This window comes from Aulonocara stuartgranti, assembly GCF_965226115.1.
Source record: "Aulonocara stuartgranti genome assembly, chromosome: 20".
Lineage (NCBI taxonomy): Eukaryota > Metazoa > Chordata > Actinopteri > Cichliformes > Cichlidae > Aulonocara > Aulonocara stuartgranti.
Window position 1 is genome coordinate 10,978,462 of NC_138956.1, and position 22,037 is coordinate 11,000,498.

At 40.5% G+C, this 22,037-nt stretch overlaps 2 protein-coding genes across 3 annotated transcripts; one reads left to right on the forward strand and one right to left on the reverse strand.

Annotated features, from left to right (window-relative positions):
* The first annotated feature begins 125 nt into the window (after nucleotides 1–125).
* Nucleotides 126–6,557, forward strand: zgpat (zinc finger, CCCH-type with G patch domain). The gene is made up of 7 exons (XM_082517911.1): nucleotides 126–301; nucleotides 677–1,332; nucleotides 1,495–1,628; nucleotides 1,719–1,886; nucleotides 2,287–2,409; nucleotides 3,666–4,077; nucleotides 4,460–6,557. Exons 2-7 carry the CDS (start codon nucleotides 722–724, stop codon nucleotides 4,596–4,598), a joined length of 1,587 nt encoding a protein of 528 aa, XP_082374037.1. The 5' UTR covers nucleotides 126–301; nucleotides 677–721; the 3' UTR covers nucleotides 4,599–6,557.
* Nucleotides 6,558–7,303: 746 nt separating this feature from the next.
* On the reverse strand, nucleotides 7,304–21,627 carry chrna4b (cholinergic receptor, nicotinic, alpha 4b). Of its 2 annotated transcripts, XM_082518251.1 has the most exons (6): nucleotides 21,281–21,627; nucleotides 18,634–18,785; nucleotides 17,314–17,358; nucleotides 17,117–17,226; nucleotides 13,758–15,189; nucleotides 7,304–11,770 (listed from the first exon to the last, which is right to left on the reverse strand). In XM_082518251.1, the coding sequence occupies exons 1-6, from the start codon at nucleotides 21,330–21,332 to the stop codon at nucleotides 11,645–11,647; spliced, it is 1,917 nt and encodes a 638-aa protein (XP_082374377.1). In that variant the 5' UTR covers nucleotides 21,333–21,627; the 3' UTR covers nucleotides 7,304–11,644. The 2 variants fall into 2 exon arrangements, with proteins under 2 accessions (XP_082374377.1, XP_082374376.1); XM_082518250.1 differs by having other exon boundaries at nucleotides 17,117–17,358.
* Nucleotides 21,628–22,037: the final 410 nt, after the last annotated feature.

Here is a 22,037-nt window from a genome sequence, read left to right on the forward strand (position 1 = left end):
AGAAATCCCCATTTTTAAGCTTGTTCTGACAATTTTTAGCTCTCGAAACGGTTTGACGCTTAACGATGTTAGCTTTATTTTGAAAGTAGAGTATTCCCAAAGGAAGTCCATTCATTTAAGCGAGCTTGACTACTGATCGGACGTCAGACTCATACATATAGGCATGTTTGCCGGTGCTGCACAATCCTAGTATCTGTATTTAGTTATTTGAACTAAACATATTTTGAATAAAGAAGATTTTGTTGGGGCTGTCATTTTCCGTCGCCGTGGTGGATATGAGACAGCTACCCTAATTACAAAGGTAATACAAGTGTTGTAAAAGTTAGCTTAAAGACGGCTAACAGCTAAAACAGTCTGTGATGATGTTACAGACATGATTATTTTGCTACGTTAAATCCTTGACAAATGTTATGGTACCTCGTAACACACCAAAACACACAGTCGATGCTCTTATTACAATGAAATCACATCTTTTAGATGTGGTTCTGTTGTCTACCTCAGATTTACCAACATTCACGAAGCTATGCTTCCTCTTTGTCCTGTTGTCACTCAAATATCTGGAAATTTCTTCTCTTGCTATAAATAAGTGGCCCATAAAGTGTGACTTTCGAAATGATCTTTCTTCTTATATCTAGATTCCCCTTTTATCTTTTGCATCTTGTTTTTTTTCCGCAAGGGGATAAGCTGCCGGTTCCTGCCCTGGCTCGTACCTAGGGTCAGCATGGATGAAGAATCCCTTGAGGCAGCCATCGCTGCCTATAGTGCCCAGTTGCAGCAGGTGGAGACAGCCCTGTCTGCCGGCCTGGACCCCACCCAGCACTCAGACCTGCTCAAACTGAAAGAAGATCTCCGTCAGCTGATAGAGCTCACTGAGGCCAGCCTGGTGTCTGTCAGAAAAAGTCAGCTGCTTGCAAGCCTCGAGGAAAGTAGCGGACTGCAAGTGAATGCATCAGAAGCAGCTACTGATGCAAACGGTGGACTTGATGCTGAGTTTGCTGCTTTCTACTCTGAACTTGGGGAGTCTTCGGGTAATAGCTCAGATTCCAAAGAGAGAACTAAGGACGGGGGAGGGGGGGAGGTGGATTATGAAGAGGAAGAAGAAGAAGAAGAGGACAAGGAAGAAGAAGATGCACTAAGTGGTACCAAAGTAAGAGCGCCCTATCGGACAACATGGGGAACATTGGAGTATCACAATGCCATGGTAGTGGGGGCAGAACCGCCAGATGGAGATGAGGCACAAGTGCGAGTGCTCTACATCTACCCCACCCAGAAGTCTATGAAACCCTGCCCGTTCTACTTGGAGGATAAATGTCGCTTTCAGGATAACTGCAGGTAAATTATCACTTTCACTGAGGTGACCATAAATTACTGACAGCGTGATTTAAATTCGGGGCTTCTGTCAGTTCAGTCCCTTACAAGATTATTGTATCATCTACTTGGATCTCAGATCTGTACACACAGAGAGTTATATTTGGTGTTTTTTCACTATCAAAGGTTTTCTCACGGTGAGGTGGTCTATGTGTCGGAGCTCAGAGAGTTCCTAGACTCTGATCTAAGTAATCTGGAAGAAGGTTCATCTTGCTTGGCTCGTCATGAGGACGGTATCTGGCACCCAGGCAAAATAAAAGGTATTCTGTTCACAGAGTGGTCGTAATGTAAACACAAAAAAAGTATGAAGAGGTATAAAGAAATAACTCAAAGCCTTCCTCTCACTTTAGAAATTGACAGCGGTTTCTACACTGTGAAGTTCGACTCGCTGCTGCTGAAAGATGCCGTGGTCGAGGCCGACGGCGTTATCCCACCTTTAAGGGAAGATGACCCGCTGTCATCAGAGTCCGACTCGGATGACATCGGTGATGGAGATGATGCTATGGGATATGCAAAAGGTGTGTTTACATTTTGTAAGAAAAAACAAATCAGCCACAACATCAGAAAATATAATCTTTAAGTCTGCCTGCCAATAAAAAAGGCAATGGGGTTCAGAGGCACTCACTTAAAAAAAGAAAAAAAAGAAAATGAAGAGGCTGCATGGTGTCGTGATTTCTCTTGGCAAGTGAACGATCACCTGCTCGATTCACCTTTGGGGTTTTGTCAGTAAAACTCCTGACAAACAAACAGCTGAAAGTGGCTTATGTTAAAAAAAGTTTCATGTCAGGACATCATAGAGAACGATGTTAGTAAAAATGTATCTGTCATAGCTACACATTGGGCCAGTTATTAATATGAAGAAGGGTTTTCTTGACTTGAAAAAAGAACTGACTGTGTCTTTTACTTGTTGTGCAACAGTTATAGACTTTGCTGTGGAACCCACTGAAACATCAAGCAGTGCTAATTTTGGTGGCTGGGAGGCGCATACCAGAGGCATTGGATCCAAGCTCATGCTCAAAATGGGCTACGAATATGGAAAAGGTGAGTGCAAACAGTGCACAACACAGCGCTGAGGCTCAGAAGTCACAATGTCCACCCCTGGCATGCTGTTTAAAAATCAGCTAACCTAACTCTTTGCAGTCATTTTGTTTTATTTTTAATTCTTGAGTTTTAAAAATAGGACAAAACATACATTTAAGACACTTTTAGAAACAAGAAAAAGTAGCACCAAGATTAGGAGAGGTTGTGATGGTGTGTGGTTAGTGTAAGACAGTGGTGTTTGGGTGAAGCAGTTATTTTCTTTAACAAGACGCGAGAGGGCAGTAAGGTGCACTTTAAAATCATATACAATGCATCACAGCTCAAAAGTGTGTCATCTAACAATAGACACACAAATGTCTATGCTTAAATTTGTGCTTTGTCCAGTTTTATTTTCACTTTGCTCTGTACATGATTGTATGTTTGCCACGTAAACGAAACAAGTTTTCATATTAACTTAAAGTGGTTTGTGGTATATTCAACCCAAACAAATGTCTATCCAAAATAAAATCAAGTCAAGTCAGATGTTTTTGTATAGCACATTTAAAAGACATAGATCGGTCTTCAAGTTTGAGTTGAAGATTTCCAATCAGACCTACTTTGTTTTTTGGTTTGTGTGGGAGGGGTGGGTTGTTTATTAGGAAAAAGCTTAGATATTACAAACAGCCTCTTCCATGATTTTCTTCCTACTTTTGTCATACAAAAGAGGGAGAGCAAGTACCAAAAATAGAGATAACTAATTAAATAACATTGATTAATTATTATTAAAGGAATGAAAGACAAAAAACAAAAAATGTTCCCAGTATCTTTTGGTTCTTCCAGTCTAATATTCAGTTGTTGAAAGGAGGAGAAATAACCTATATAAAATTATAAATAATTTAATTATAATATTTATAATGGTAGTGTGTGTGTGTGTAGCACATCTATCTATCTATCTATCTATCTATCTATCTATCTATCTATCTATCTATCTATCTATCTATCTATCTATCTATCTATCTATCTATCTATCTATCTTCTGGTTTTCACTGTCACACTCTATCATTTTTTGTGTGTAGGTCTGAGATTGAGAATTACAGTCAAACTACTAAACTAACATTAAGTTAGATACTGGCGAACTGGTGTCTTAGTTAACATATTTAGAATGAATACAAATGCATTTTCACTGCACAGTGAATCCTAATAAAAGTCTATGTATGCAGATGTAAGAAGCACATTACACTGTGTTCTTCTTCACTCACTGTCTTTTATGTTTTCAGGCTTGGGAAAGCTCCAGGAGGGCAGAGTGGAGCCAGTAATGGCGGTGGTACTACCCAAAGGAAAGTCTCTGGATCAGTGTTCTGAGTTCACCCAGAGACGCACCCAGAGCAAGGCTGCAAAGGACGGCGCACAAACCGGCCGCCCAAAGCGGCGCAGAAAGCCTCGGGTCGCTACCAGAGGGGGCCAGACCGTTTTTGACTTTCTCAACCACAAGCTTGGAGGCAAGACCGCTCATCCTCCCGAGGGGGGTGCTGTTGCGCCATCAGCGGCAACCGGGGTGGAGGCTTACCGGGGAGGAAAAAGCACCAAGAGGAGTCTGAACGTGAGGCTGTTCCAGGCTGCCGAGAGGGTGTCCCAGACCGAGAGGGAGATCCAGAAGCTGAGCGAGTCACTCAGCAGACAGGAAGGCAGGTCAGTACTGGGGTCAGTGCACAGTCTTCATTAGCTGTACTGCAACCTTAGCCAATTGTTTCCCCACAGAGCCTCAGCAGCTGCTGTCACATTAGAAACCATTGCATATATCGCTCTGCTTACACAATACAACAGTCTATTGTGAGATATGAAGCATGTGGAACTTGAGTTGCTATAATGTTCCTGACAGTTAAAGTGGTAATTAATGTGAGTTTACAAAGAAGGACTGTGGGAGTTGCGCGAAAATGTAAATAAGGTGTGAAGTTGCGAGGTTAGACACATGGTTCTGTGGCCAACGCAGCTAAATTCAGTTTGACTCATCATCTCGTCTCAATTCCTAATCTGTCTGGGTTTTTATTTATTTATTTTTATGTGTGCAAAGGGACCCATCCATAGTGAAGCAGTTGGAGGAGAAACTGTCAGCGGCCCGCCGGCTGTTGGTCCAGCAGAAAGCCCAGGAGCTGTCCATCCAGAGAGAGCACAAGAAGGCCGACACACACAAGAAGATGACTGAGTTCTGAGCTCAGCTGTCTCTCAAAGACATGGAGGATAAAGGAAAGCACCGCGAGCCTGAAATGAACTTTTGCTCCCGCCCTTATGTCAGGTTTTGTTTTTTTTTGCTACACTGTATTTGAAGACTTGTTTTTTTCCAGTCGTTTCTCACTGCCGTCTCTTGATGCAGAGTGAATCCGCTGCTCTTCATTTATTTTTAAGCGCTGGCGCATTATCTGCTCAGCATTGATGTTTTTTTGATTTCCAGCTGCACAGGTCTCAATAATGTTCAAAAATATTTTTCATTTTTAATGAACTTTTGTTTTCCTAGCTGTATTTTTCTTCACCCGAACTGAAAAAAGAAAAATATATAGCTTGTTTGGAGAACCTATTGTGTGCCTTCCTTTGTTCTTAACCGCGCACACCTGAGCTCCACTTTAAACTGAACGGACTGTGTAACAGAATTTGTAATGTGCTCCCATTGTTAGGCTTCTTTGGCAGAGGTTTCGATCGCTCTGGCCGAGCACCGCTCCAGTGGTCGGTGCCGTATACTTGAACTTTCATACTTTTAAAATTACATCCTCAGGAGTTGGAAGACCTTTGCAGAGTTTTGAAGTTACGCCCACGCCTCTTACGGCTCGTACACACCATCTTTGAAGTTGCAACCGTAACCTTTCTGTTAAATAATGAATTTGGAGAGCAGCCTGCCTGCTCATAAAGTCTGACACACATTGTCTGTGGGGTTGGGTGGTGGCTACGTGAAGTAAAAGGTTGCAGTCGTGGTGCTGGGCAACCGTAGATCAGGCCTTCGTCCTTTTATAAGCGACTTCAAAACTGATGTGGCGAGGCATAATAACGCTATTACTTCAATTTATAAACACCTGCATTTAACATCTCAAATGAGTCCAGTGAGGTTTAGTGTGAGTCGGAGACCATGACAGACAACTAGAGGAACTGGTGAGCAATCATATCGTCCCTGAAGGAAGACAGATTGTACAATCATGCTAAAGCATTAACAGCTGCAGTGAGATACAGTGTAAGCCTGTGCACGGGGGTCTACTGGAGAAGGCGGGAAAGCCACAGAGGCAGAACTCCTAAACCTTCTTCTCTCCGTACCCTGAGGGAAGCCCCCGCTTGCACCTCGGTCTGCTGAGTGACAGCACTTTGACTGCTGAATACTGCAGGGGTGACGCTGAATTCGCTGATCATGGGCTAAATGCACTATGTGTGTTGATTTAATAGGATCCCTTGAGGGTCTGTGCTTCACGCTTTACCCCATTTATGAGGGTCCAGTCAGTGCCCAGCTAGAGGCAGATTCACTGCGTGTCCTACTGTGGTCGTGCTGTCTGCATGGTTGGGTGTATGAGTGCACCACACACTCCCACAGACACTCGTGCCATAAGAATTTGCTGGGGCAGTTTTTAACTGCGCTTCTCGGTGCCTCACAATTATGTGAGGTGAAATTACTTCTATTACTGTATGTTACTTGTGTTCATATTATATAGGTAACACATTACTCTGTTAATTTTTACTTGCTTTTAACTTTTTAAAAGAGTGTTACTCTGAACATGTAGATCAGCTGAGCTTTCTAATGTTTTTGTTTAATACTCCTGAGAAAAGTGTGTGTTTTTATGCCCTATTCATTAGGTTTCACAATCACTGTCACAAATATTGTAAATATTTTCTTATGTACAGTCATATACAGGGTAGGAAATAAAGACATATGGTGCAGGTGGATGTCATTCTAGCACAGACAGGTTTATTGGCACACATCTTACAGATAAAAAAAAACAGCCTAACGTTATAAAAGCATAAGGTTATTATCAGATATCTGGTTCAGTCTCTTACAGTGAACCTCACGCATGAATACAAATGTCTCACTTTCTTTGTGATGAATATTGCTGAAAACTGTGAACTGATTCAGTTATCTAGCAAACTATTTCGTGTCTGAACTCACAGAATAGATTATTAAAGTCATGCTAACTGTCTCAGTATTCCAGTTTTTACACTTAGTGGTGTTCCTGAGCTAATAGGCTTTGAAAAGGTGCAAGTAAAATCCTGCCAAGGGCTAGAGACCCCTGCACCTGCTCTGGCTGATCTTAAAGCCCCAGAGCTGGCCTCCAACCTGTAATCTCACCTCCAGCTGAACCTCCAGCTTGAGGCTGATTTATTTCATTAACACGGAGGAAATGAAATAGGACTTCCAGTATTAAGTAAACAGTCAAAACTGCTTTGATATAAAAGCCAAAGTCTGACCGCAGTGTTTATGGTAATCTGTCTGACTTTATCTTTGTAAGTTTTACGTCTAAACATGACCATGAAACCTGCATTGTATTCATTCAGGTTACTTTAAAGGTAGAGCTCTTCCTGCTCGGGTTTACAGTCATTATAGAAATGCTTTAATGGCTGAGTTTGCCAGTGATGTTCTGACTGCTTCCCTAACAGGCGCAGGCTGTTCTTTGGCCAGTTGGCATTGAATCTTGGATGCAGATGCTATTCCCTTGTGAAGATTTTGGCTCAATATACTAGTTTTTGAATCGTGAGTTTTACTTGAGATGAAAGTGACTTTGTGAAAATCTCTCTAGGATGCTTTTAATGCTCCCAGAGAAGCACGAGTGACTCCCAAAGCACTTAATGCATACTGTTTAAATACAAAATATTCTCATCTGACACAAATACACTGTAATCATGAAAACATGACTCTTCACATATGCAGCACTCTGTTCTATACATTGAAGGCCTTGCTATCTACCTTGTATGCACACTTATTACCAATTAACAGTTAACAAGTTTTCTTTTTACAATTTTGCATGATGCATGAAATTGACATGTTTTTCCATCAGTTTACACTTAATAACACATCAATGACTCACTCGAAGGTATTTTGAATATTGTCTCAGAACTGAGTCTTCTTGCTAAATCAATTTTAGCTTTGGATGGGATGTGGGGACTCTGTCCCATTCTCCTGAAACATCCATTTAAACTCTGTCAGTCTGGATGGGAACCATCCTTGAGCTGCCATCTGCAGGTGGCATACTGACGTTAAGTCTGGTCTTTGGTTGGGCCACTCAAGTGGCAGCATTGTGCTGAAACCACACTTGGACTTCATTTCAGTGTCATGTTGAAAGGTGAACTTTCATCCCAGTTTCAGGTTGCTGGACTCTGGAGACTCTGTTCTTCTAGGACTGTTCTGGATTTTAATGCATTCACACCACCTTCAGTCCTGACCCGTCTCTTTGTCCCTGTCACTGAGAAGCACCTTTGTGTTCACTACAGGGATAGTATTTCACTGTGGGGCTGAATGAGGTGATTGAAGGAGCCTGCTGTTTACCAGACATAAAACTTCTGGAGTTCTGCTCAGAGAGTTCAATTTTGGTTTCAGATCAGAAAATATATTTCCTGGTAAAAGCAAAGCTGACTGACATTATTAATTTTTACATATATTTGCTAGAAAAAATGGGACACAGCAAAATACTCAAACATGCAAACACAAATGGAAATACAATATACAAGGCAAAAACAGAGTTTGTACAATTTTAATAAGCTTGAAGGACAATATTTGGTATGACCACCTTTACTGTCCGACACAGTCTGAATTCTTAGGTAAACTTTTTGTAATGTCTTTTCGCGGTCTTCTGGAAAAGAGCCTTGAATGCCCTCCAGGTATCTTGAAGGACATTCAAGGCTTTTCTTTGGATGTCTCTGTGTAGATGATCCCACACTACTTTAGTAATGTCAAGGTGTGATCTCTGGGGAGGCCAAATCTATTGCTGATATTATTCCACTGTATTTTTTTCAGTCCAGGCATGCTTTTAATACACTACTAGTGTGTTTGGGATGATTGTAATGCTGAAAAATGAAACCAATCAGATGATTTCCATGATTTTTGCATGTTTTCTTCATTCTAAATTCCAATTCAATTTTGACAAAATCCAACTCCACTGGCTGAAATGCAGCCCCTGACCATGACAGAGCGTCCACCATACAATGCAAATGTCTGTAGATACTCACTGTTGTGCGTCTCTCCTAACATCCTGCATATTGACAGCAATTTGAAGCAGAAAAATTCTATTTTGGATTTACCCCACTAGATTCCCTTGCGCTGTCATTGATTTTCAGTTCAGTTCTTGTGCAATGTGGCATAGCTCAGCCTTTTCTCCCTGTTTCCCTTGCTTAAGAATGGCTTCTTGACAGCCACTCTTCCGCTGAGACCATTTCTGCTGAGGCTTCAGCGTACAGTCAACCGTCCAGATGCATCTCTCGGTTCCTGTGTCTAGTCTTTGCTGGATTTTACCTAGGACTTTCATCGATAGCTTTTAGGCCTCACATTTCTTCTCTTTTCCTTTGCTTATCCAATTTTCACAGACTTTTTAAGGACAGTCCCCACACCATGCCATACCCATTATATATAGGTTAGTATTAGTAAGGAAGCAGCTATCATTAAGTTCATCTTCTTTGCAGGAAATAACCAACATTTTGAAATCAAAATGTCTACATTAATTATCCGAGCAGGGGCATATGTATCTCAGAAGACAATCACTTAATTGAAATTAGCACTGAAGGTCAATTTTTCATAAAGGTAAATTCAATAGCATGACATTTAGCTGTAATTAATAACACTGTGTACTTACATGGCATTTGGCATTGCTTCCTTGAGGAAGCCAACACAAAGGACCTTTATGGAGTTTTGCCATTTGCTTTTCTACAAGTATTTAATGCTGAAATTATGCATGAGATCTGTGCTGAAAAGGCATGGCTTATCATTTAATGAAAATTAGTTTGTGGTTTCATAAAGACCACGCTCATTTCATTTTAGAATTATAATAACAATATGCTGTGGTATTGTGTATCCTTGGAAAACTGGTGGGATAAATGGAAATTAATATCCGTTCATATATAAATCTTTGAATGCAGACAAAAGATTTAAACTCATGTTTGTCATATGCTACATTTTTGATGTTGCAACAAAGCCAGAGCACTCATTTGTATTTCAGGCTATCGCCACCTTTTTTTCTCCAGAGTTTGTGCTGAAACGTACGAATAAACAGGGAGCACGGCAGCTATTTCACCTTGTTCAAAGTGCAGTGTTTCCATATTGTGCTAAATTGCTGTTTTCTCTTGTCTGTGAATTTACATAATGATCAGTGGTTAGTCGTCTGCTGAGCAAGTGGAAATGCAATAGTTTGTTTGTTGAGGTCAAAATTGAGGTCATTACTTTGGGTATTCAGGTGTAACATTACATGCTTTTAAAGCTAATCAGATGTGGAGTTTTATTCACGTGGAGCTGCAGAGTGCTGATGTACGAACACAGGATTAAAGTGGAGTAATTGAATACTTTTTCTTTTCACACACAATTCAGTGATACACGTTTGTTCTGTTCCTCATGTTTCATCAGTTTTGTTTTGTTTTTGTTTCATTTCCACTTCTTTAAGTTATTTAGGCCAACAGTTCAAATTTCTAAAATAGAAATATTAAAAAAGCCTTTTCATAGATTCACATACCTAATCTAGATGCTTTCCATTTAGCTTTATTTTATTTTACATGAAATTAATATAAGTAGACATGTGCCTATAGCTCTTTATGTGACATAAAGAAATCAAACAAGGCTTTCAAAAACATCTCACAACCCACATGCACGACAAAGGTGAGGGTGAATTTGGCACAAAGGCAAAGAAATCAAAAAATACACCCAACAAAGAGTGTGAGGGTGTTAAAGAACTACATGGACTTGAACTGAAACTGAAGTGAAGCATCTAAACTAGAAATGTGTGTGCAAAATGTACAGTGATGTGCTTTTGAACTAAAATAAACAATGAAATAATTATTTAATGCAAAAAAAATCTGTCCGGTCAGCTGTACAGTTCTGTTAAGGCCCATAATTATTTAATGATTGCTTTACTTCTTGCAAATTTTATAAGTGCTCCTAAATATAGTATCTGCTTTAGCTATTCTTTGAGGACAGAGGGACACGTGAGATTAATTTCTGTAACGTATTTTTTAAAAAAACATCCAAAAAGCAGGTCCTCCTGTGGAAGCAGCGAATGAATAAAACTAAATGTAGTTAAGTGTGAAACCCTCCTCTGCCAACTTATTTTAAAACACTGCAGTACAATTAACCTTTGCTCTGTGCATGAAATAGTTTTTCACAGAATAGTGGTGTACTCATTAATAAATTTTAATTATCTTTTTTTATATAGCTGTTGTAGATACTGAAAAGATCCATTATGGGAAGCGACAGAAGTCAGGTCATAATGAAAGCGGAGAGGACGCTGGAATTAAATGTTGGAACTAATGAGTAACAAATTCATCTCAAAATCTTCAACGCCAAGGTAGAATAATAATATTACCAGCATCGCCACATTTATTGTCATCATCCATATCAGTTTCTGCTCTACTTGATAAACCAAAAGAAGCAAAAGAGATGGAAAGAATGACAACGATCTGCAGTAAAAGCAAAGAGAATGGCTGAATAGATGTGCTAGAGTTAGAAAGTTGCAAAGCTGCATGTTTGCTTACCTGTGGAGTGACTCTTGCACAAAGCAGGACACCTGAATGCACCCAGCCAAGAATTCTGGCAATTAGGTTTCAAAGAAACAATCGTTTTATGAACATATGTATTTTTTTGTATTTGGCGAAAGCACTGTACATTGATCTGTTCCACAGTCCACATACTGCAACACTGACATTACTGAAGGAATGTTAAAAGTTAGCTATATATTCAACTTTACACAGTATTATGAACAGCTCCCGGTGCCTACAGTCTTTGTCTGTCTGTGGCATCATCCATAGTTCTTCATGGGTTAGAGTCAATTTTTCACCGTTTTTTACAAGAGTATCTGATTTTGCTGTTGGCCTTTTGCCCTCATAAAGAATTTATATGCCCACTGAAATCGATGATTGATATTTCATCTTGTCTTTTAGCGAGTAACCTTCCGATGACCCGGCCTAAGAGCGAGAAATGTGACAAGTAGTCCTTTTGAAAAACAGAAAATAAAAAGACCTTTTTTTTTGTTAAGAGAATGGGGGAACACGTCCTTCTGTCTGTCCGTGTTCTCTTTCCCTTGATGCAGAGATTCTAGATCATTCCAGCCAGCCAAGGAGGAAGAAAGAGTCCCACAGATCCCAGTATACACACCAGCACAAACATCCAGAGGAATATCCTGTCAATGACCATGGCCACATACTTCCAGTCCTCCTTGACCTAGCAGAGAGGGGAAACAGCACAGGGGGACATTTCAAATTTCACTCCACACCACCTTCCTTTTCTACCTGTCAGTTTTCACCCTTGATTGATTTCTCACGAATGGCTGATTTTTTCATTATGAGTCTGCTATCTCTTAAATGTCAGTCAATCCTTGCTTGTGTCTCTTATGAAAAATTCAAGGTCAAATTGCGGAGGTCCCATTATTTTAAAGACAGGCCTATTCTGGTTAGAGCTCGAAAGCGTATTGTGGCGTCGACGGTGACTGATGTCAGTGAATACAATAGGTTTTTATTACATTTGCTCACTTATATCCTCCAGAAACGTATTTTTCCCCTCTCAGAAACTTTATAATTAGCATTTTATCACTATGTGCTGAATTTTTTTTTATTATTTGACATGTAATACTTGTTCCAAGCACAGTTTCAGGGTTATGTTTGAAAGCAATAAAGAAAATTCACTTGTCTAATGGTCAATTTTAATTAGGTTGCATAAGCATTTGTATGTGCGACTGTTCACACTGAGTTGCCCATAAGAGCTTCTAAATAAGACAGCGTTCTTTTATCATCAGAAAATCCCGATTACTGTTATTACTGACTCAGTCATGTCACTTTTATCTTGCTTTTTAATAATTAGCAATGGTAAATTGACTTGTCATTTATGGGTCTGATACTTGATTGTCATTATGTGTTTATGTGCTCTTCCTTTCTTGCATCCCTTCTGAGTTTTTGGGTATGCGCATCCTCAACATATGCAAAAGCCATGGGAGCAGTATATAAACATGTATGTAAATGCCAACAACAAATGTTTTGAAAAGAAACAAATATGATATTGAAAGTCTTATTATACTTTGTATGATTTACAGTGAGCAGAATCAGTAGTTTAAAAATATATTCGTGTTGGCAGGGGTGATTTGGCCCTGTTCTTTTTCTAGTCAATAACATTTTTAAAGCCTCCTCCTAGTACACAGCATAGACAGGAAAAAGTACAGTATGTGAACAATGCTGCATGCAGTGGAGCTCTGCATACATAGATGATAAAAAGCAGATAACAACATAACCATTTTTTATTTTTATGCAACACACAAAGGACAGCCCACACTGCTTAAAACACACTATTTTTCCAGTTATTCTGCAAAGCAGCACGCATTTATCTGAGAACTGTAACACGATTTAGTTGTTGTCACTCAGTGCCTGAGTTCAGCTTAGCTGGATCTCTGACATGCAAAATAACAGGGTTCCTTGTTTGTTCAGGATTACTTTCATCCTCTTTTGCACGAGAAAAGAAAGAAGGGGAGGAGCACTGCTTGGTGGGAGTGAGCACAGGGAACATACATGTAGGCTTTTTGCATGGAAGTACATTTCACCCCTGTAGGATCCAGTCAGAATCTACTGTTTTTATTTAATGTTCCTCTGACACCTTAAATGCCTGCAGGCAAAAGATGCGAGGTAGTTATGGGGTTTTTTTTACAAACAAACTGACCTTTTAGAAATGTGCCCGCTGAGGTACCATGTTTCTCCTGCTGGGATCTGACTAATTTTGAAATTGAACAAATCGTGACAGATCAGGTATTGGATTTTATTCTCCCATTTACTTCAGTCTCTAAATGGTAGCTCAAAATTACACAGTGTGGTTTTTGTCCTGTCTGTCTCCTCTCATTCCCAACTAGCCGTGGCAGATAGCTCCCTGAGCCCGGTTCTGCCGGAGGCTTCTTCCTGTTAAAAGGGAGTTTCTCCTTCCCACTGTTGCCAAGCGCTTGCTCATAGGGGGTCATTTGATTGTTTTGGGGTTTCTTTTTCAAATTATTGTAGGGTCTTAACACTAAAATATAAAGCACCTTGAGGTGACTGCTGTTGGGATTTGGCAATAGATAAATCAAAAATTGTGCTAAAAGCCCTTATTTAATTTCTGAAAGGATTTCACTTGTGTTTAAAACAGAACATTTAGAAACATTATTACCAAGGCTTGATCGTTTCTGTCTACTCACTGAAAAGTCTGCATCTTCTGCCCTGAGATGATCAGCGATGTACTGCACTCCCTCTATAGCCCGTTTCATAGCTGGAGAAATAGTTGGAATCACAGCATCCTGTTGGGTACTTGCATCTTTTGTGGACTCTGCTGTTAGGGTTTCTGCTAGCTGATCTGTAGGAGGAGTTTTTTTCAACTGCCCCATTATTCCAGAGACCCCATCATCATGCAGACAGCAGTACTGGACACTGCTGGAGCGACACAGATGTCTGGCTTTCTGAGGAAGCGACTTCTGTTGGTCACACATTTGCTCTACGCTGTGGGAGCGACCATTTGGGGCCAGTCTACTTGGTTCTTCCCTCGACAGGTTGCGAAGTGGACCCAGTGGCAAAGTTGGGGGCAATGACAATTGGGAAGAAGACGAGGCCGCTGAGTTGTGTCTGCGTAGGGGTTGCTTCTCTGAGAGAACTGAATACTGACCAGATGTGGATCGGCTGAAAATGTCGGCCTTCAGTGGGTGATCTTCTTCATTGTGCTTCCCAAGAGGGGAAGAGGGTGGAGATGGTGAGCAGACGAGGATGCTTGGGCTGTCAGACTGTGTCCTTGGGATTATATTTTCAGCCTGGGCCATTTGTATTAGCCCAGTCTCTAGGCCTGTCCAGAAGGCCTGAGAGTTGCCTGTGGCAGATATCGTTGTTGGACGGTGCATCATCTCAATAAGCTTCTTGCAGTGCTGCTTTGCGGTGCCTGGCGGACGCTTCATGAAGAGGACCTGAGGTACCAAGTCCAGGAATACTCTGCGGACCCAGTGAGGCATGCCATGTGTTTGTGGGGATCGGTGGTGTACATTCAACACAAAGACGGTAATTATGATGGAGAGCGTGACAAAGACCATAGTGAACAGCAGGTATTCACCAATCAGTGGTATGACCAGAGATGTAGATGGTATTATCTCTGTTATCAGCAGGAGGAACACTGTTAAGGACAGTAGCACTGAAATGCACAAGGTAATCTTCTCGCCACACTGGGAAGGCAAATAGAACACCAGCACAGTCAAGCAGGAGATAAGCAGACAGGGGATAATAAGGTTTATAGTGTAGAACAATGGAAGCCTCCGAATGATGAAGTAGTAAGTGATGTCTGCATAGATCTCTGTGCAGCACTCATACTTTTTTGTATTGTACTTGCCCACTGCATTGACAATCACCCACTCCCCGCTCTCCCAGTAGTCCATCTGGTCCACATCACCGGCCATGCTGATCAGATCGATCTTGGCACGGTCATAGGTCCAAGAGCCGAACTTCATCTTGCAGCTTTGCTGGTCAAAAGGGAAAAACGTGACATCTATGCTGCATGAAGACTTATAAATGGCTGGTGGCATCCACTTTATCTGGCCATCGTAGAACAGATGCGCCTTTGTGAAGTGAGTAACTGCAAAGTCACCGTCGGCACTGCAGATGAAGACCAGGGGAGAAAGGTGGAAACACATATATCAGACTCACATCACATTTTAGCCCCTCTTTAATAAAGGAATTTTATAAGTTTAATTCTGGGTGATTTCTTCAAGCACTACTTTAAAATGTTCAAGGTCAGTCGCAGCTCACAGGTAGAGTAGATGTTCAGTTGCCATGGAGGTAACTAAGTCTTTTTCATTGGAAAACTCAAGTAACAAATAAGATTTTTTGCTCAATAGATACAGGAGAAAGTTAAAGAAGTGGTGTTATCCGTTTTTACAGTTTCTAACCCTGTGAAATTCAGGGGTCGAGACTAATTTAAAATGTATTTAAAAGATTAAGTATTCTGAGTCATCAAATAAAAAGTGAAAATGTCTTCATCTATGTCAATGACACTTATGTTTATGTGTGTACATCTCTAAATGGGCAAGATGTCATGTCTTTAACATTCTGTTGGTGTCCAGTTTGTTCATTATTCAGTTCATTCACAGTCTGTTGTTGCCTTTTTGTTATCTCTTCATGCTCTACTTGTGTTTGAGTCTGTCTCCATTGAGTTACTTCCTGTTTTATTTTGGTGTTCCTTGTCATTTTCTTTTCTTTTTTTGCAGTTCCTGTGTCTCATTATCCCTGATTTGTTCCAGCTGTGTTCCCCATCTTTTTCCACCAGCCTCATTAGCTTTTGTATTTATTGTCTCAGTCTTCCCTTGTCCTTTGTTGAGTGGCTCCATATTTCTGTGTGTTCTCTAATGTTTCTCTGAGTCTTGTAGTATTTGTTAGTGTTTCCTATCCTGGAGTAATTATTCCTCATTATTCCATTTTCCCGTTCTTATTTTGGACTGTTTCCCTTTCATCAATCCTCCACTTAATGCTTGCTTTATGCTGCACATTGCATTTGGGTCCGCATGCAGCTACCACTTTCCACACAGCTTATGATTTTCTGTTTAGAGACGTTTATGGAACAATTCAGTGCTAACATGATATAATTTTCGAGACGTGAATAAGGTCTTCATGAGCCAGAGGAAAACAGAACTTGAAGATACAGTTTTGTCTCAGATCTGAAATCTCCTTTGTGTACACAACAGTCCTGCTTTTACACACCTGATACCAGTTATTACATCCACCCTCATCGTGTGAACCAGCAATCTCAGTTCTACATCTCAAGGTGCAGAGCTCATTCCAAACCATTCAGCTCAAGTCTACAGAGGAAATAGCTTGAACCTATGTAATCAGAAAACCCTTTTGATGTTTATTTTCTCTGAATGGACATGCAGGCTATTCACAATGTAACATTTTGCTGTTTAAATCAATGCTGTTTACAAAAGTCTTTGAGATATTGTGTCACAAATGCACTTCACAAGTGAGATCGCCATGTTTTGCCTTACTAATTAAAAGAGAGAAGTGACAAAGGTTCAGTCATTTCACCATGAAAACAACAATCTTTGTTCAATAACTTAAAAGTTGGATATTTAGCAAATTCTTTCATGAAATTTTCTTTCCTATTAGCCGACTTTTGGAAAAAATATTAATCCAGGTTTACTTGAGGTGCTCATACTAGATGCATTTTATCGTTGAAATACATCCAGTTACATTTCACCTTCTTATTCCCAGCCAAATATATTACTTTCTGTCATACTGAGCTTTGTTTGTAACCACATCCATTAGGAGTGACCTTGTTCACATATATTTCAACTAAATTACTTTATGACATTGGCACAGGACAAGATGTTTGGCACAACAGCAGATTCTTCGTGTTTTCCCTCAAGTCATGCCATCTGTTGGAATTAAACCACCAGAATCTGAGCATTACTTGCCATATGATCATTTTTACATTGAAATGTTGACATTTAAAACGCACAGGAAGCACACTGTGGGCCTGAAAAGAATCTAAATTTCATATAGCACAAAAAGGTGTTTCCTTCCTCACTTGTTGTAGAGGACAATGTCGGGTCTCCAGATAATCTCTGAGGGGATACGTATGGAGGTGACATTTTCATAATCCTCTGGGTTCCAGCGGAGTTTGTAATCGTTCCATTCCTGTTGCAAAACATTAATCATATTTATGCATCGCAGCGTTATACTGGACTGTATTTCACATGCCTTTTCTCTATCATCTTTTCTTACTTGCTTAACCCAGACATTTGTAGTCATCATCTGGTTCTTCTCATCCTTTTATGGAAAACAGAAAAGAGGATTACTCTGATTACAATGAATTCAACGTCCATCAGCACTTTATTACCACTGAGATAGAATTGAGTTTTTTCTTTCTCTCTTTTTTATGGTCCTGCCCCAAACTCATGGGGATGGGATTTTGTCCCCATAAGTGAGTGTTAGTCCCCACAAGTACAGTAGTATGGCAGTGGTCTGTCCTCACAAAGACGTCTAAACAAGTACACACACACACACACACACACACACACACACGCACACACACACACACACACACACACACACACATTCATGAATCATTTCTAGAACAAATCAACCAGAACAAAAAACACTTTCACTTCTTTGCAGGCAAGCTGCTTTCTCCAGCTCTTCCCTGGGAACTTCTAAGACACAGCAGGCAGTGAATGCACTGTGCAGGAGAAGACAACTTCACCTAAAGTTGACTCTCACCGGCAGGCAGGTGGAGAAAGTACTGTCAACTAATTGTTTGTCATAAACCTGAAAAGTCATCCCCTGCAGCACAGTCTTGCACTGGGTAACTTTTAAATGGCTCTGCATGGCAGTCGGGTGTTTATATAATCATTTTTACCTTAGTCAACAGAATCTCAGTGACATTTATGTAAAATGCATACTAAAAGCTTGCACTTAAAACCACAGGAGGTCTGGAATGCAAAGATACCAACATGACGAGAGGGGTTAACGACGTTATTTTTGTCTAGAGCAGCTGTGTCTGGATTGCTGCTCAGGAGACAGATTTGAATATTTACTGTCTGTGTTAGCATACTTGAAAAGTGAATTTAATTTGGGAAAATAATGCATTGTCTTCTGTTGGTGTGATTTCATTTCCGCTGATTTATCTCTCTTGCGTGGTGTATCTTTCAGCTAGTAATTACCAATATACAGCACATAAGACAGAATCTCCTCCCAACATAACACTCATAATAATGAAACACATGTCTCATGCCCATTCAACAAGCCAGGATGTTTGTAATTACAAGGATAGCTTTTTTGTTAAATCGTTACAACTTTAGTGATATATGTATTTAGATATTTACATAAATGGTAACTTAATTACAGGTAGTTAAAAAAAGCTATTTAATGATCAGAGTCCCATTATGGAGCCATAACATCGAAATGTCTCGCAGTCGTTTCTTTTCTCCTCAAAGAAGAAACACACAGATCGTGTTATTTTTGAAGGGCACAGTGGTAGCTAGACTTTAATGTCCAGTCGTAGATGTTGATGGAAACTTAACAAAGATGTCAGCTATTACTTACCACATCAATTAGCTGAGCGATAGATAGTCCAAAGTGGACTAGTACTGTATCTGTAGTGTTCCTCACAGGTCGGGAGAGCTTATTGTAATTTGCAAACAGATTCTGGAGCAGCCTCTCTTCAGCGTGGGCACGGGGTCCAAGTTGGAAACACACTGAGGCCAGAAATGAGAAAAAAATTCAACAAAACAAGAAGCTGAGATTAATCGTGTGCCGTCCTGTTTATGTAATTTAAACTAGACCAATTGATCTTTACTTAGAACTGCAACTGCAATGCATAGGATATTCTTTCCTACGTTTTTTTTTTTTTTTTTTTTTTTTTAACTCCATGGTGATTTGTACCAGTTGATTTTGTGCAGGGCTCTCGTGCATATTCTCATAACCATTTTGAATTGTTTCTATTTTTGTTCACATATTCATGAAATACAGGGCAGAACTTTATACGAATACTATTAATGTTGAAAATATTTGCTTCCATTCACAATACATTAATCTGTAATGGATTGAGCTGATGCTACAATACCAAAGAATACAGAGTGTAATCTAAAAGTAGGGTGACCTCTATTATACAGCTGGCCTATGGTTACATGAGACGGGATCTGAGAGACGGGACAAATCAGGATGGAGGGTTTGGGGTGGGGGGGTTGCATAAAAGGAATAAGAGGAAGGAACAAACGTGCTGATGGAGCGATCTGTCCAGACGTTTCCCTCACCACCCTCCTCCACCCACCCTCCACTCTCTCCCTCTCCCTTTCTTCCTTTCAACAGCCGTCCTGATGAAGCAACTCAATCAGATCCCTCGGCACTGAGAAGGACCCGGCGAGGTCTGGGGACAATTAAAGAGAAAGGGATGATCCTGTGCCTTCGACAGGACGACGTCCTTTGCATTTTGGTTCTTTCCTTTCACATTCACTTGGGCACTTTTCCATTATAAACCTTGTTGCATCTGTGCAGGTAATTCATTGTGTTTGCAATCTTTCAGAGGCAGTGATTGATTTAACTGGCCTCACTGATATTTTATCATCTCTAGCAGTACCACACAGTTCAATGTCTTTCTTTCTCTTTGGATTTAATTTGTTTTGTCAAATATCACATGAAAAAAATAATCCTAAAGAGGACCCTTCCAAACTAGATTCTTGTGGTTTCTGGACAACATTAATATATTCGCCAAACACACTTGCTTGGCTCAGGCCCCTATAGAAAGGACGTGAGAGGACCTTTCTATAGGCTTCCATTAGTAACTTCCACTTTTCTAAGGCTATATTATTCCAAACGCCCCTTACTTGTATCCTTAAAATAGCGATACAGGTGTTGTTGCCATGCTGCTGGCCTTCCTCTTGGGTCCTTCTACCCACTCAATCAAAGTTGATGGGCTGTCTTTCAGTTGACTGAAAACTGGCATCCACTATTTTTAAAAGCTTGGGATCGATATCTTATTAAATGGATATAGTTTCTTTTTCCTTTCATGTCTTGTCTTCCTGTTTTCACCTGGATCTGTTTGACATTTCCAGACACCCAACAACCTTGAAATGCTGTTACACGTTCAGACGAGAGAGGCCGTCAAAGGTGGCGTTTGTTTTATCGCATCAAATTCTAGCATTATCTGTTGAATGCGACCAATATTAAACTAAACCGGAGGCTCAAGTACATTCTGAATCAGCCTTGGGACTAATGGGTTTATATGGGAGAGCTCACAGGGTGTTGTGACTTTGGTAAAAAATGCAGATTAGAGCAATAATCTTTGCAGGGAAAAGTAGGCAACTGTTAGATGAGTTTACTTCTACATGGTGTGTTCTCCATTACACTATGAATAAGACTCATGCAGACTGTGATGATGCCAGTGTCTGTCACTCATTATCGTGACGTTTTTCTTATATTGCTGTATTTTACAGTTTTCTGAAGCTACAGCAAAGCCTGATGAGTTATTTGGACGTGTCAGAGCTACTGGGTCCAAATCTGTCCTCATCTGATCAATGCTGTCTCATAGGACAGTATTGCATCAGAAGCAAATTAGTTTTCACTCAAGTGAATACTACACAACCAGGCAGATGAAGCTTGTTACCAGGCTACAAAGCTCGCGTAGCAACACAGGCAGTTTCTACCCTTCAGCAGCAAACTACAGAAAACAAGTTTTTTTGTCCCAAAGGTCGTGTGTTTTTATGGTTGTATTGTTCATTGTGCCAAATTAGCCCTCAGCAAAAATCATTGCCTGTCTAATAAGTAATGAGACTGGGGTGGACTGAATATAGATGACTGGGGTAAGGAGAGAGGCTTATATTAAATAGAAAAGCAAGGCCATCTGATGCCTTTCAGTCGTTTCTCTGAATTGCCCTGCTATTTAGGGCAAATCTATTGAAATGGCACAAATACAGGCAGTTCTTTTGAGTCATGCAGTAAATTTCTTTGTAAGCCAACTTTGTTGATGCTGATAAACTTGACCAGCGTGATATTTTAAACAGAAAAAAGAGGAGTGGAAAAAAAATCTAATTTGAGATGATTAGTAGCTAAAAAACCCTCCTCTTTCAATATGTACTTCTGCCTTCAGCAAAAATGAAAAATGCATAAACATCCTTCGCATCGGTTTCCCCTATGTTGAAAAATAAAATGACAGATGATGCAGCTTTAATGACAGCACGGTGGAATTATTTACCTTGTGGAGGAAGAGTGAAGAAAAGTAAGCTCAAACATTTGTAGAAATCCATAGTGATCCAGCAGTACCCAACTCTATCAGTGAACTCCCTCCAACTTCTGCTGGATTTCAGTCATAGCAGAAGTGATCAAACCTGGAAAGTCTGCCCTGTGACAGCAGGTCGTCAAGGGGTTCAGATCAGGTTAATAAACACCCAGACGCAGAGGTCACGTCAGTCTGAGTCAACCCAGGCGGTCCTCCTGATTCCATCTCTCCATCTTTTCACAATCTCTTTTGTCCAGTCATAGCAGTATGAAGGACCCACAGACACATAGTGTAGTTTTTCTCATCCAACACTTCAAAGTCCCTCCTCCTCCTTCCACTGGAATCCTTCATCCAAGTGTGGCTGGCTTATCCTTCTCTTCTCCACCCTCCCTGTCAACATTACTCCCTCCCTCGCCTCTCATCTCTCCGCCTCCTCACCTCATCTCTCCCTCTCTCTCTTTCTCTCCCCCCTCTCTCTCTCACACACCTCATTTCTCTCTTTGTATTCTATCTTTCCCTCCTACTTACATATTTCTTTTTCTCCCTGTTCCAGTTTTCTCTTCTTCACTTTTTTCATTGAAAACAGAACTTTTTGTCAGTCTCTTTCTCTCTCTCTGTGTGTGTGTGTGTGTGTGTGTGTGTGTGTGTGTGTGTGTGTGTGTGTGTGTGTGTGTGTGTGAGGGAGAGTGTGAGAAGGAGTGTGGGGTGGGATTGGTAGGAGGATGGGGTAGTG

Coding starts and splice junctions, on each gene's coding strand:
- chrna4b (XM_082518250.1), bottom strand. CDS start 21,332: ATGGATTTCTACAAATGTTTGAGCTTACTTTTCTTCACTCTTCCTCCA. Junction 15,190..17,116: donor GACATTGTCCTCTACAACAA/GTGAGGAAGGAA, acceptor CTTCATCTGCAG/TGCCGACGGTGACTTTGCAG. Junction 11,771..13,757: donor CAGAAGATGCAGACTTTTCA/GTGAGTAGACAG, acceptor CCTCTCTGCTAG/GTCAAGGAGGACTGGAAGTA.
- zgpat (XM_082517911.1), top strand. CDS start 722: ATGGATGAAGAATCCCTTGAGGCAGCCATCGCTGCCTATAGTGCCCAG. Junction 2,410..3,665: donor GGGCTACGAATATGGAAAAG/GTGAGTGCAAAC, acceptor TTATGTTTTCAG/GCTTGGGAAAGCTCCAGGAG. Junction 4,078..4,459: donor CTCAGCAGACAGGAAGGCAG/GTCAGTACTGGG, acceptor ATGTGTGCAAAG/GGACCCATCCATAGTGAAGC.